This window comes from Leuresthes tenuis, unplaced genomic scaffold (assembly GCF_036924035.1).
Source record: "Leuresthes tenuis unplaced genomic scaffold, fLeuTen1.0.hap1 SCAF_1, whole genome shotgun sequence".
In the NCBI taxonomy this organism is placed as follows: Eukaryota; Metazoa; Chordata; class Actinopteri; order Atheriniformes; family Atherinopsidae; genus Leuresthes; species Leuresthes tenuis.
Genome location: NW_027325355.1, coordinates 17,178,122 through 17,192,355, shown reverse-complemented (window position 1 = coordinate 17,192,355; position 14,234 = coordinate 17,178,122). Strand labels below are relative to the sequence as shown.

General features: G+C 44.7%; 1 protein-coding gene across 2 annotated transcripts in view; it reads right to left on the bottom strand.

Moving 5' to 3' along the window:
* The window catches only part of vangl1 (VANGL planar cell polarity protein 1), a 44,560-nt gene extending 30,627 nt beyond the window's left edge, over positions 1-13,933 (bottom strand). For both annotated transcript variants that reach the window (XM_072383809.1, XM_072383867.1), the window contains exons 1-2: positions 13,774-13,933; positions 1,210-1,488 (exon numbers count right to left, since the gene is read on the bottom strand). In XM_072383809.1, the coding sequence (XP_072239910.1) occupies positions 1,210-1,280 (71 nt within the window). In that variant the 5' untranslated portion in view covers positions 1,281-1,488; positions 13,774-13,933. The remainder of the gene's footprint in view (positions 1-1,209; positions 1,489-13,773) is intronic.
* Positions 13,934-14,234: the final 301 nt, after the last annotated feature.

The following is a 14,234-nucleotide window of genomic DNA, read 5'->3' as shown; positions in this document are numbered from 1 at the left end:
GGCCAGCCGGTGGTTTTGGCATCGCCGTGGTGGCAGTAGAGGAGCAGGCGAGCGGAATGGCGCCTGGCAGGGAAGCCCATATGCTCCTTTCCAATTGATGTCACTCATTTGAAAGGCTTCAGAAACAGCACGGAAGAAGAGGACACAAGCCTCCGCCGCTGACACGACCTTAAAAGTCTCTTTCTAACAAATCAAGACCACTTTTGCCCAGAGTAACTTTGAGCTTCAAGGGCACATTCCTGCCTTGGGGAATGCAAGCGATACGCCTGCGCCTACCCATGCTCAGAGTCCGGCGAGAGATCAGTTTTAAGAGGGTTGGGGGCCGGCGGGAACCTCAGGGAAGACGTCCAGAATGAATGAGAACACGAGCAGCTGCAGCGTTCGTATCACAATGTGAACATGGGAGTAAAAATTGAGTGTGGCTATGATAAGGAGGAGAGGAAACGGATAAAGAGGGCAGGCGTGATAAGGATACGAAGGGAAGGAGAGGCCGATGACATGAGAGGTCCCTAAAACGGCAACAGGTGTCAGCGAGAATGGGAGCGGCACCAGAGGACCCATCGAGATATATGACGGACGTGTCAGTAGAGGCTGACAGTGAGCCGTGAGGGGCTGTTGTGGAACACGACCCGCCTCTCCAATGACCTGCTCTCATCTCCTCTCAGGCTCTCAACGTATCCGCTGAGCCATCACTCAGTCAGGCCTCTTCAGCACCTGTCTCCTGCTGCCTTCCTGAGGCCTATCAACCGCAGCCATTTGGCCGATGACAGACTAATGCACCTACAAGAGCTGCGGGCTCTGCTCATGCAGGGCATGAAGGGGAAAATGGTGAGACGCAAGAAGCAGGATCGTGAAAATCCAACTGATCGTGTTGGGTTGTCTTTCGAGTCTTTAGATTCCCCTACAGAAGAGAAAGCGTGTACGAATATTTAAAGATATTGGCGATTTGAACAGCAATAAAGATAAAACTCTGCTTCTCACAAATACGACCGTCCCTAGATTAAAACAAATTTAGTCTTATGGGACTTAAACTGAACTCTTATTCCAGCATTTTCACACCCCTTGCATCTATATTCACTTTCATATTTTGAGATGACCAAAAAAAGACTACAGAAGGATACATTGCAACTTCTTTTGTTTTGGATTTGGAACAAATGCCTCTATCCAGGAACTTAGAGCACAAAATAGCTGACGAGGATTCAGTCGTACCCGTGCCTGTGTGATCCCCGGGAGCGCCCAGAGTAGTGAGAATAGCCCGAGTAGGTGGACTCTGTATCCATGGCGATGCAGTCTTGCTGAGGCAGATGGGCTCGGGCGGCACGGACGCTGCTCTGCTCGACCGCTGGCAGAAACAGCGGAGCCTTGTCTGCTGTGTTGTTGAGCTGGAGGCGATCGATGGGCCCCGCTCAGGAGGCTGAGGGAGGTGGTGAGCTGTCGGCAGTCAGGCTTGAAAGGGACCCTGCGGGCGCCCGGTGAGGAAACATCAACCTGGAGGGGTAAAGGAGGGAGGCAGACAGACAGGAAAATTTCAATTCAAAATGTGAAGTGTCTGGGAAGCCTGCCCACATGTGACTGTTAGAGAGGAGCCAAGAAGGAGACGGTGTCTGACACAGACTGAAGACAAAATCAGACATTCAAGTCACCGGCTTTTCATCACATCTACCCCCCCCTCCATGCATACATCCTGTGATGGGTCTGTGTTGATCTGCAGCTGCATTCTAATCAGTATTTCTAGCTCTAAACCTGCACAAAGACAATAAGCAGCCCAAAAAAGGTCGCTCTCCTGCTGAGTGCTCCAGATAAAAGGAACACCTCAATTCTGAAGCTGTAATTTGCTGTTTTCCTTCATCTGGCTTGCAGCTGTTATTCTGAGGCAGCAACAATTTAGGAATAACACCAACAAGTTTTATGCCAGACCATGGTGGATGCAAAAGTTTTTTTTTTTTTTCAAAGGAGTAGTTTAACGAGACAGAGGGGATTCCACTTTGAGAAACCCCCTGAAATGCTCCAAACAATGGTACCAACCTACATGTCAGTATGTCATAACCCTGGCTGCTAATGCTCGCGACATGCTACCGCTACAACGTGCTAACATGGCGATGTTCTGCTGGGACACCCAGGGTCCGACCTTTCAGGTGCACAAAAAAAAAAATCACAACCCTGTAACATAACATATTGTTTTACAACAAAGGGAATATATGGAGCCGTTACCCGCGTGCGTTTGATTTGGTTTGGTCAGAACATGTGGGGAAAACAGAGTTTACACATCACCAAATGAAACATGAGAACTGTGAAGAGGTGTTTGAAGTAGAAACAGTTGACTCAAGGTCAGACTGAAAGCACATATTTGAGAGAGGGGAGAGATAGCGAAACATGAGTCATAGATGACTCAAGGCTTGCTTCCATGTAATTAACCTGCAAGACACACACACACACACCCACACCCACACACACAACCTCTGAAACTGCTTTGAGAAACATGCAAATACACAAGAGAGTTAAAACGTAACTAAAGAACTACATCTTCATTTCTGTTTCTGCACTTTGAGCCTGAAACAGTTCGGTCCTACAGGGCGGAGGAGAAACAACTCAACTCGTATTAACAAGAGACCCCTCCCCCAGCGTCCAGTTATTATCGCTCCAGGTGACGACTGCACACTTTTCAGTCACTCCGGATCTGAAATTCTTCCATTTCACGGTCTGAAGCCTCCTTTCTGCAGTGAAGCCGTCGGGTCAGGCTTCGAGTCGGAGCGCAAACTTGCCGATCGGCGGCTGATTTATAGCTTGCCTTAAAGGTGATGAGAAACTGAACCAACCAGCTCTCTTCCCTGCTAACCAGTGCAACGTCACTTAACCACACTTAGTGAGCAAACTGCACTCCCTCTCTGCCACTTTGAGACATACTTCACAGAGGCCAAAAATACATTGTAGCACAAAACATCTAACGTGACCCAGTTCTAAGCAGTGCGGTGTCGGCACTTCAGCGACTGTTGTGTGTGTGTGTGAGAGTGTATGAGTGTATGAGCCGCTTGTATGACGGGCACAGAGTCCAGGAAAAATGCTTTGAGGGTTGTGTCACTGCATATTTGGATATGCTCGTCCTGCAAATCATTTCTAAATGCCTGAATCATCCTCAGATGGTAACAAATCCTCCTTCAACTGGTTCTCAGCAGTGTCACAAGCAGCAGCTGCACTGCTGATCCTGAGGATTCCCACAACCGAACAGAGGCACAAGCCTTCTCTGAAGTGGAAAGAGACAGATTTCTTTTCATATCCGAGACTGGGTCTAAATATCTAAGTGTTGTTGTACGTTTTGCCGTAAGACGACACTCGTGGACCTGCACCAGTCTTGATCCAGCCCTCGTTTCTTTACATTTTGCACCCAAGGAGCCAGACTGCCTTGTAATCTTTTGAAGTAGTCTTCCAGCAATAGTTTTGCAGGCTTTCTGAATGCCTTTCAAAGGTTTTCTTCGAACATTGGCGGCTTTTTCCCCCCATTTTCAGGGGAATACTTTTTTATTTCATCCGTTAAGTCAGCTCACGGAGACGTATGAAGCATTCTAACACAAAAAGGCCACCTAACTCAAGCTATGAACCAGCATTGTATCTACACACAACAGACAACTTAGCAAAGAATAAAATAGCATCTTTATGCACTTTGTTATAAGCAGTACTGTTGCAAAAAAAAAACACACAAGGTAATTCCTGAACTATTGAACTATCCTGAACTGTTCTGGAACACTCATTCAAGATCTGACAGGAGATCTTGTCAGAAAGAATCACAATGAAACGGCAAGCCTGACTCTGTTCAAAAGTATGAATGGCAACCATCAGGTCTATTCTGTTTCACCTTAAAGCGTTCGGGAGACGTGTGATGGCAAATTAAACAAGGAAATTAGTCCGCCTGCAGTGTGTTTGTTCAGCTCTTACAGACATGAAAACACAGTGTAAATGGCTAGATCAACATCTGAGGGCTCTTGTACTTCAAGCAGGCAGTCGGCCGTCTCTCCTGTCTTTCCGGCGTGTAATGCTCCGTCGGCTCTGTTGGAGTCCGTTCACGTTTATTTCAACATGCTGATACATGTCGAATGGGTTCCCTTATTGAATAATGGATAGACTGCTGCTCCGTTCTGCACTGCAAAGCGACGTCCTCTCACACTGGCAAACGTAGCATATATATATATATATACATCTATATATATATATATATATATATATATTATATATAGATATGTGACAACCCACTGACTCATTAGTACTTTTTACAACCCAAAAGCAGTGAAAGTACCTCCTTAATGCAGATACTCAGGATCACAGCTGAAAGGCTTGTTACTACCAGCAACTAAGTTTAGCAACTTTTTTTTTTCTTCCCCAGAGAAAGCACCTGTCAAAATATGTGGCAAATTCTGTGCAAGTCTATCTGCTCGCCGTGCCGCTCCTCTCTGCTTCAGGCACAGAGTAGGAGACCTCGCATCTCTGCATCACCGCTAAAAATACACACTTAAATGTGACGGCTGCCTCCTCGACCAGCAGTGAGTGGCAGACTGAACGAGGACCAAGTGGCGGTTGACGGGGCAACAGACAATAATGAAGTGTTTTGTGAGATATTGTAAGATAATGTGCAGGCTCATTTTAGGTGGGTTTTTAACCTGTTTCAAAGAAGACTTGATAGCCATTAGATGGAATTACAACCTACAGATCTACAGAACTACAACCACAAGCAACTTAGGCTATACCACTCCGGACAGGTTTCAATCGAATTCAATTATTCAATCTATTCATCCCAGAAGATAAATCATATTGGTGCAGTAAAAACAATTGTTTTAGATATGTTCAAGTCTTAAAAATGAAGATGACAAACTTTCGGAGTCGCCACAAATGAACCGGGGTGTTGTTCTGTTGCTCGGCAACAGCTCAGCGGATGACGTCGCACACAGGTGACACAGGTCAACTCTCAGCAGACGAAGATTCACAGGCAGACAGAGAGATGTTTAACCTGCAGAGTCTGACAGACGGGCAGAGAGGGGATAGGGTCATTCCTGCTGCATCCTCATCAGGGATGAGAAGTAGATCCATTTTATCTACCAGTGATCTCATATTTTATGAGGAAATGGCTTAAACCTCCCCTTAAAAGGTTAAATGAGAGCTATGATGAACTCAAATTTAATGTCCTCATCAGACAATAATGAACCAATTCTGAGGTTTGCTGAGTAATGTTGTGTTCTTGAAAGTATAGTTACAATAATTACCTTTGAGCCTGTGACAGCTCTTATTTCTAAGAAAGCTGACCTGCTGCTCTACTGCTAGAATATACCCATTGAATAATCCCTGCTGGCATGGTGATATCACAGAGGAATTTCCAGTACCAACACCTGGTTTAATCCTCTTTAAAGCATGGCCACCCAGCTAAATAAAGGATTATTAAGGTTAATGAGTGCGTGGTCCAGGTTCAGTCAGAGTTCATGCAGAAGTAGAGAGCAGATCAGTTAAAAGCTAATTGATTATCTCCCTCTTGTGTAATTCTCTCAAAAAGAATGAAGGGTTCTGTGGCTTCTGAGGACACTTCCTGAACGCAGCAGACCCAGCAAGAGGCTTGAGTCTGAGGTCTGCGCTATAAAGTGGAACAGGATACGCCGGAGTCCTCACATGTGGTTTCTGTCTCTGCCTTGCCAGAAAAAAAACGTAGGAAAAAAATAGGAATCCCCTGCTCTGGAAGGGAGGGAGGGAGCCCCGGCAGGTTGTTCACAGTAATCCAAGTCTCCCGCAGAGCTGCCGGCATGTCTGTTTGTCCTGGCATACAGAGGTAACAAGGAGTGGGAGAGGAGGAGGGACAAGATTCTATCACAGCAATCAAGAGTATTCTCTCCCACGAGCCGCAGTTCACCAAATGAATCAAAAAAGCCGACGAAACGCTTACAGACAAGACTCAGTCGACACGTATGCAATCGGATCCAAGCATACACTCCAGGACAAAAACAACAGAGAACACATCCAGTGGCCTGAACCGGGAACACAGACAAAAAAAAAACAGAGAAAATTCTTTCATCCGTCAGAGCCGAGCCAAAGCAAAGTAACAGCAGATCTATGAGCGATCTGCCGTCAGTCACCGTAAACACATGCAGTGCTGCTCGGCTTCCCTTTTCACTTCGCCCGCATTTAAAAGCTCAAGTGAATACATGCAGATGCCTTCACTGTGGTGCAACTTAACTCAAACGCCATAAATCTTACTAATCTCATTGCTGCTATTAGACAAAAGAGGCTCCGAATAGTTGTCTCGCGTCTTTGGGTTTTTTTTTTTGTGGCTTGGCAGAAGGTCCTGGAGAAGCACCGCAACACATGATTACGGATGCAACATGACACGGGAATCTTCTCCCGCCTTTCCAAGACGAACGACATCGGGGAAGCGTGCAGTGTTAACACTGGAAAACACAGTCATCCCACTGAGTCAAACAGGAACAGATGAAGCCACGCTTTTGTTCTGATGTAAGCAAACACGTTAGCTACAGGGAGACTGATAAGGAGCAGCAGATTAAAGGTTTGTTCCCTTAATTTAGGCTTCAAGTCAATTATACAATTGCATAATTGATTATGACAGATTTTATAATAAGATTTTTGCCATAAACAAGCATACATATTCCACATAAAGCACAAGCTGCAGACCTAAAGGACTTCAGACTAACTTTTCCATCGACCCATTTCCATACACACCAGTATCCTGGTTGTGTTAGCATTTCTGGTGCGTTCAGGGGCCTGTGATACGGAGCAGGACTAACGGTTTACCGAGTTAACTTCAGGTTTAAACCTTATGATATGAAATGATTCAATAAGTTTAACAGAGACTGATTCACTGAAATGTTTGACCCCACTGACTTTTTAAGACCTGAAACAATTTCTCTTTATTTATCAAAATCATTCAAAATCATTCAGCATATTTAACAGAATTAAACTGACGCTTTATAACACATGTAAGGAACACACCTGCACTCCATTCGTTTAATATGATACACAAGCATAAATCATCAGTTCTACTCGTGCTCAAAAGTAACACCACAGAATTTGACCGATTCTTTGCCCCCCCCCCCCCTCCAGCTGCAGGATGTGACGCCACAGTCATGAAAACAAGACTCTGTGTGAGCCCTGCACATGTACAGCCATGCACTTGCAGTCATGTTGCAGAGGCCGCAAAGACACCATTAAAAGATTTGAAAAAATGTCAAGTGCAGCAGAGCAAAACGGTGTGGTGCAGGGCTCACTGTTAGGGTTCGTTAAGCACTGAGAACGGACAAAAACTTACTTTATCCACCTTCTCTGACGTCAGGGACATTTGCTCACCCGGAAGGTTGTTTCTGTCAAAATTCTGACCTTCCTTCACGTTTCTTGGCAAAAAAAAAAGAAGAAATAAATCACAGATTTGTCCTGTGTGCAGGTTTATGTTATGCCCAGCAGCTTAACTATATCAACCTGGATGTCACACATTCCAGAGAGGGACGCTGCAACAGGCTACGGCTGTAAAAATCAGTGGAATTAGGCGTCGGTTGGTGCTGCAGCTTCACCGTGTAGCTGTAGCTCAGAAGGAAGAGCGGCTGTTGGTGTTGAAGTGTGCTTGGGGAAAGACACTGAATTTTGCCTCTGATACGTTCATCAGTGTGTGGATGAGTGTGATAAAGAAAAAAACAACACACACAGTAGTCTGTAACACTGTATGGACCAAGAAGTGGTGTATGAGTGTGTGTGTGTGAACGGGTAAATGTGTCTTGGAGTGTAAATGCTCTTTGAATGGGCAACCAGACTAGAAAAGGACTATATAAAAAACCAGTTCATTTACCATTTATTTGACTTGATAAACACGAAATAATTGTAAGAAAATTCAAAGCTCTGAGATTTTGGTATCTTGGATAAAAGAACTCAACCCAAAACCCACAAAAAAAGTCTGTTGCTTTTAGTTTTTCTTCTGCAGAGATTTCTGACAAGACAGATTGACAAAAAGGAAGAAAACACAAGAAATGCTTTGTGTTTTACATCTGCCTCTGGGCTCCAACTTGCTCCAGCTTGAGCTGATTAAAAATAATTTATGAGACTGACCTTTCCGAAGCTCTTTAGGGAAACTCCAGAGCACACATGGTTCACTCGCAACCTCCCGGACTTACTAACCCCCCCCCCAACCCGAAAGACAATCATGAACTTTTACAGATGAAGACATATCGGGTCGGCTGTACTCTGCCTGCTGTGGTGACAATGCTCTGAAGGTACTGAGCCACCCACAAAGTGGTGTTAAACCTGAGGACATGCGCAGTATGAGGAGAAGTCGAGGACAGGACAGAAACAACTCCTCTGGTAGCCCTGTGTACAGCGTCACATTAAGCATCTAATGAACCGGACAGGATGTGTTTTCATTGGAAACCTCCTTTCAGGAAGCTGCCAATCCGTTCCTCCTCCTTGCATCATATAAGTAAAAAAGCCCACTGTGGGTGATTCACACGCAGCAAAGATCGATCCTGAAATATTAAAGCTCTTCGAGGCCAACATCGGATCATCAACACTGTTTTTACTCTCAGCTACAGCAAAAACAACTCTTCTTTAACACAAGAAACCATTACCGACAAAGGCTTTTAGACTAAATCTGTTAAACGTACCCATTATTGTCATTCATAAAAAAACAAATCAGCCTGTTCTGTTACTTCCAGCCACCAGTATGCCGCTCATTCACCCGTCTCCATGACACTTCCCCCCCTCGCCTCCTCCCTCCATGCCCATGACACCCTCATAACACTGCCTCTATTATCACTCCGATAACACATCTCACCCTGTAATAAGAGACACCCTGCACATGCAAAATAATATCCTCACTTCAGCTCAGGGTAGGGTGACTCACTCTCACTGTTGACCGCAATCACAAGACATGTCAGGACGAGCCAGAGTGGAAGTCTGACCCGGTCACATGCTCGATGTGTTCTTGTCCATGACTGAGCTAATTAGGGCCATTAATTCTGTGGAATTCAATCAACATTCTCGAGTGTCAGAGAAGCGAAGGCCACAGATATCCAGCAGGATCTGAATGCAGGCAGAGAGACAACAGCAGACTCAGAGTCTCAGCTGTCATTTCAAGAGACTGGATACTTTCAATCTGTGTTACTGACTATACTGTTCATTATCATGCACCTGTGCTGATGTGGAGTGACAAAGTTAATTACAGATCACTATCAATTCCTGTCTGCTGGGAGCAAAAAGCATGTCTCCATGACAATGACTCCAAGCACCATTCAGCCTCTACCTGTTGCCTTTCTTTCTTTTTTTTTCTCGTGTTACTAGGCAACTACAATAAGCCCATCCTTAGTGGTCAGCCAAACAAGCCAGATGTGGGTGGATTCGTCTTAAATCTGGTTTGCAATAATTTAGACAAAAAAAAGATACAAAGTGCACCAATTTTTTTCTATACAACGAGGCATTTATTCATGATGAATATATGAGGCATTGCTATCCTTACTAAGGATAGATGAAGTCCCACTTGATCTACAGATCATATGTGCATCTGCACAGCACCAGCTGAGCTATTCAAACTAGTCCGTCAAACAAGCCTGATTTCATTCTTTTTCTTTTCTTTTTCAACAGAAATTGCAGCAACTGGGGGGAAAAAAGTACCGTAACTGCCTTCAACGGCCCCTGCCGCCTGAGTTCGTGAGATGTCCAAATCTAAAGGCCAAATTACAATAATTGACTTCCTGTTGGTCTTTCTTCTGCAACCCCTCTTTTAAGTCTCCTTTGTTTCACAGCTGCAAAACTCTTTCTGTTGAGAGTTTGGGACTTCTGGGTCCAGATGCATAAAAATGTGTGCAGGTTCATGCAGTTTCATGACTAAGACTGCATGTTTGCATAGGCAGAGATGTGTGTGCACACTGTAATCATGAGATATACGGGGTATACTCCGACGTCACTGTTCTATCGAGACACACCTTGAGCAGTTGAACTCATGGCCTCACAGTGGCAAAGCATTGAATGTGGCCGTCGCCGCTAGTCATGGGATTATATATAATGAAGGCCATCCTAAATTAAGAGCTGCTGGTCAAAAATGACGTTTCCTTATGTTTGCATGTGAAAATCGTGAAAGCAGATGGAAGTCTGGGTTTCTGATCGTACTTCAATGAGCAATTTGTCAGAAAACTTCGGTTGAGTACTGACAGTTTCTTACAAACATACAAAACTATAGTATAGTACATAATCTACTTTGCAGACCATATCATATGTGGGAACAGTTGTTTGACAGTTAAAATGTTTTTGGGGCTGGCTTTTTTCCCCCTTTGCTGTAGTTTCTAGTAATCTTTTTCACGTTTCCCACCTCGAATTATAACACTGGGAAACCCATCCATCCATCCATCATCTGCCGCTTATCCGGGGGTCGGGTCGCGGGGGCAGCAGCTTTAACAGAGAAACCCAGACGTCCCTGTCCCCGGCCACTTCCTCCAGCTCTTCCGGGTGGACCCCGAGGTGTTCCCAGGCCAGCCGAGAGATATAGTCTCTCCAACGTGTCCTGGGTCTCCCCCGGGGTCTCCTCCCAGTGGGACATACCCGGAACACCTCCCCAGGGAGGCGTCCAGGGGGCATCCTAACCAGATGCCCGAGCCACCTCATCTGACTCCTCTCAATGCGGAGGAGCAGCGGTTCTACTCCGAGCCCCTCCCGGATGACTGAGCTTCTCACCCTATCTCTAAGGGAGAGCCCAGACACCCTACGGAGGAAACCCATTTCGGCCACTTGTATTCGCGATCTCGTTCTTTTGGTCACTACCCACAACTCGTGACCATAGGTGAGGATGGGAATGTAGATTGACCAGTAAATAGAGAGCTTCGCCTTCTGGCTCAGCTCCTTCTTCCCAACGATGGGTCGGTGCAGAGCCCGCAACACTGCAGATACCGCACCGATCCGCCCGTCAATCTCACGCTCCATTCGTCCCTCACTCGTGAACAAGACCCTGAGATACTGGAACTCCTCCACTTGGGGAAGGATCTCATTCCCGACCCGGAGAGAGGAAACCACTGGGAAACCATTTGACCAAAATAAGAGCATGCTGTTACGCACGTTTGACCATGTTGCTGCACATTGCAATTGCATGGTCTATAATAGAAAGGTGCTAAATAACTCTCTAACTATGTCACATCTACGGCAACATTACGCAGTCATGATTTTTACTTTGAAATCTAACAAAACAGGCACAAAGTATTCACTTCAAACCTTAGGTTCAGAGCATTAATTCCTGCTGTCCTGCTCTCTTTTGTGGACTTTTTCATTTTTGCTTGTTGATTCTAGAATCATCAGCTGATTAAATACTACTAAATCGTAAAAAAAGTAACAGAGAAAACAACCTTGGCAGCGTATGAGCCATTCTTATGCCAGAAAATCAGAACACTACTCATTCTCTTTTTAAAGCCTTATTTACAGGGTCTTCCACAGCCATCGCGCACGACCATGAAACACAAGAGTATGTTATAAAAACGAATGATAAGACACAGAAGCTGAAGAAAATCTATATTGTACTATCCCGGTGTTTTATATTAAATTCTGCCACCTTTTTTTCCAGTTTCCATCTCACCGCATCAAGCATCAGTTGCTTATCAGTTGCTTATCAGTAGCTCGTGTTCGTCTGGTCTGTAGAACGCTTTGATTTGCCCGCATTCTCACCACACAGTCTTCCTTCATCAACACCAATTTGTGTGGAAGAAAAGGTGTATGCATCGTTCACGTGTCACAGATAATTGTGACTATTTACAATCAACCATTTGCAGGCTCTTCTACTGTTTTTTGCTGTTGTTTTGTTTCTGTTTCACCTAAAATGCTGCAGTCAAATGTCCCTGCTGATCCTACATCAGCAGCTGTGCGTAGAAATAACATGACTTAATAACTCTAACTTGTCAAATAAAACTGAGTTAATTCACAAGACAGATACACTCAATTGCCAGTGTGTTATACTTCCTAATGCACCAGTCTTACAATAAATCTTGACACCAAGAGGTTCAGAATATTCAGCATTTGGCAAAACTATTACGATATGTTAGAAAGCATTTGTTTTCGGTAGGTGATCATAAACTGGCAGCTGAGTGCATATAATAATTTATGCATGTGCACCATCAATCAGAAAGCTTCCGTCTGAGAGCTGCTGGTAGGTGTGACCATGGATTTCCTCTTTGTAACCATAATACAAACCTGTCATACTTTCATAGAGATGGACCGTGAAGAGGAATCCATGCGTACTGTTGACATGAATCACACCCTCCCCAAGTGATCCTCTCATCTTAAACATTAAAGTCTTTAATGACAAGGAGGCCTTGAATAAATAATAAGGACTAAATTGTTTCAACAGTTTGATGCTGGTCTGAATTCTAACAGCTTTCATGTGCATCTTGCAGCTTTTTCTTCAAATTGAAAAGATGTGTTTTTTTTACTGAAATGTTTAGATCATAGGGTAATAATAAGGCATCTATTCAGTCCTCTTAATTTCCAGGTAACACTATACAACAGCAATAAAAACAATAAAAAGTCATCTTGTACACTGGAATATTGTGATACTTCATTGTGAAAATGGCTTGGCTGCCAACACTGACAAATATTATATTAGGAAAAATAAAAATGAGTTGAAGACCTACAAACGCCAACACAAAAGAAAACTTGCCTTGTTGTGGATATCATTACTATGTGCATCTCCATTTGCTCGACGAGAACAATTAAGGGTCACTAATTGGACGTAATGACTCCGTATTTGCACATGCGTGCAAGTGCTAAAGGAGCACCTGTTCGGCTAACTTTTGGTCATTTTTATGGCGTCAGTTAATTCATATTGATAAGTAACCCTGCGAGACATGCGGCTCAGACAAACCATGGCCAGGTTAGTTCACCATAAGAGAACATTATACTGTGTCCACAAAGCTTTCAACAACATGTCTGGTGCAGCACCACAGCAGGTTTACCCGGTCATACCCCACCTGTGACCCGGCAGACAAACGGACCTGCGGGGCAGGAAACTCCCTGGTTCTACCGTGGCCTCGAAAGCCCCCGCCGTCCCCTCTTCGTTTCCTTCTACAAGAGCACTATTTGTGCCACTGTTTTTTTTAAAAAATGAAGCACATAACAACGGTTAAAAACTTGAGTTCAGTGTTGTAATTCGGGTTACTAGTTGTTTATTTTTTCGAACCAAAGGGCTCTATAGTGTATCAGTCCGCGTCAACTCTCCCCGCTGCAGGTTACAGTTTACGGCTGAGCTGCGGTGCACCAGCCGGGGGAATGCGGATTCGGTCAACCGTACGAAGCTTAGTTGGACTTTTTCTTTCTTGCTTAACAGCGCGTAGAACTCTTCCTTGATTATTTGTCAGCTTTAAAATCACGCGTGTTGCCAAAATAGAATGTTAGAAACTCGTGACTGCAGCGACATATTGACAAATGTGGTTAACTTCCCCTGTCTGGGATTGTGCGTTGATTCAACCGCAGTTTCAGGGCATTGAAATGAAGTTGAAAGCATTCCCTTTCACACAGGTAGGTAAAACAGCAGGGCGTGTTCCCTTGTCTTTTCTCCCAAAACACACAGCGTAATGCTGAACAACAGCTTTTGCCATCTATGTATAAACAGCCAGACACGCTAACCTACATCTTTTTTTTCTTGTAGGCTTCAGGAATTAATACAGGACATTATAACCAGTAAAGCTGAGCTTCACCTACAAGTGAGTCCGCGCAGCAACATCTGCACAACACATATGACACTATCTCAGGCGTTATCAAACCACAACTCACCCTTTATCGGTTGAGATACCATTCCCGAAGTTGATAATTTATCCAGAGGTTGTAAAGTAGTTTGCCCTACAGCACACGGCGCGGTACAGTAGGAAGCAGCCCTTGGTAAGCGTGAAGGAATCACCCTGGCAGTCAGGAATTTCACAGGGGGCAGTGCTTTCTCGGCATGAAGGCGTGCAGTACGGAATATTAGCGCTAGAGGGGGTTTTACCAGCGTGTTCGGACCACCAGTGGGCCTCTGCCAACATGACAAGCACCGGGGAGACAGGAGGATGCGGCATTATGAGATGCTCAATCGCAGGGATGAAGGATTAGTATCAACTGCAGTGGGTGTTCTGTTGTTGTCTTTTTATCTGTCACTGGTTTTTGACCAAAAAAAACCCCACAAAATCCTGCCAGAGCATTTCCAATCAATCACTTTCATCTGTATTGTTGATGAGCAGAAGTGCTGCAGAGGCAGG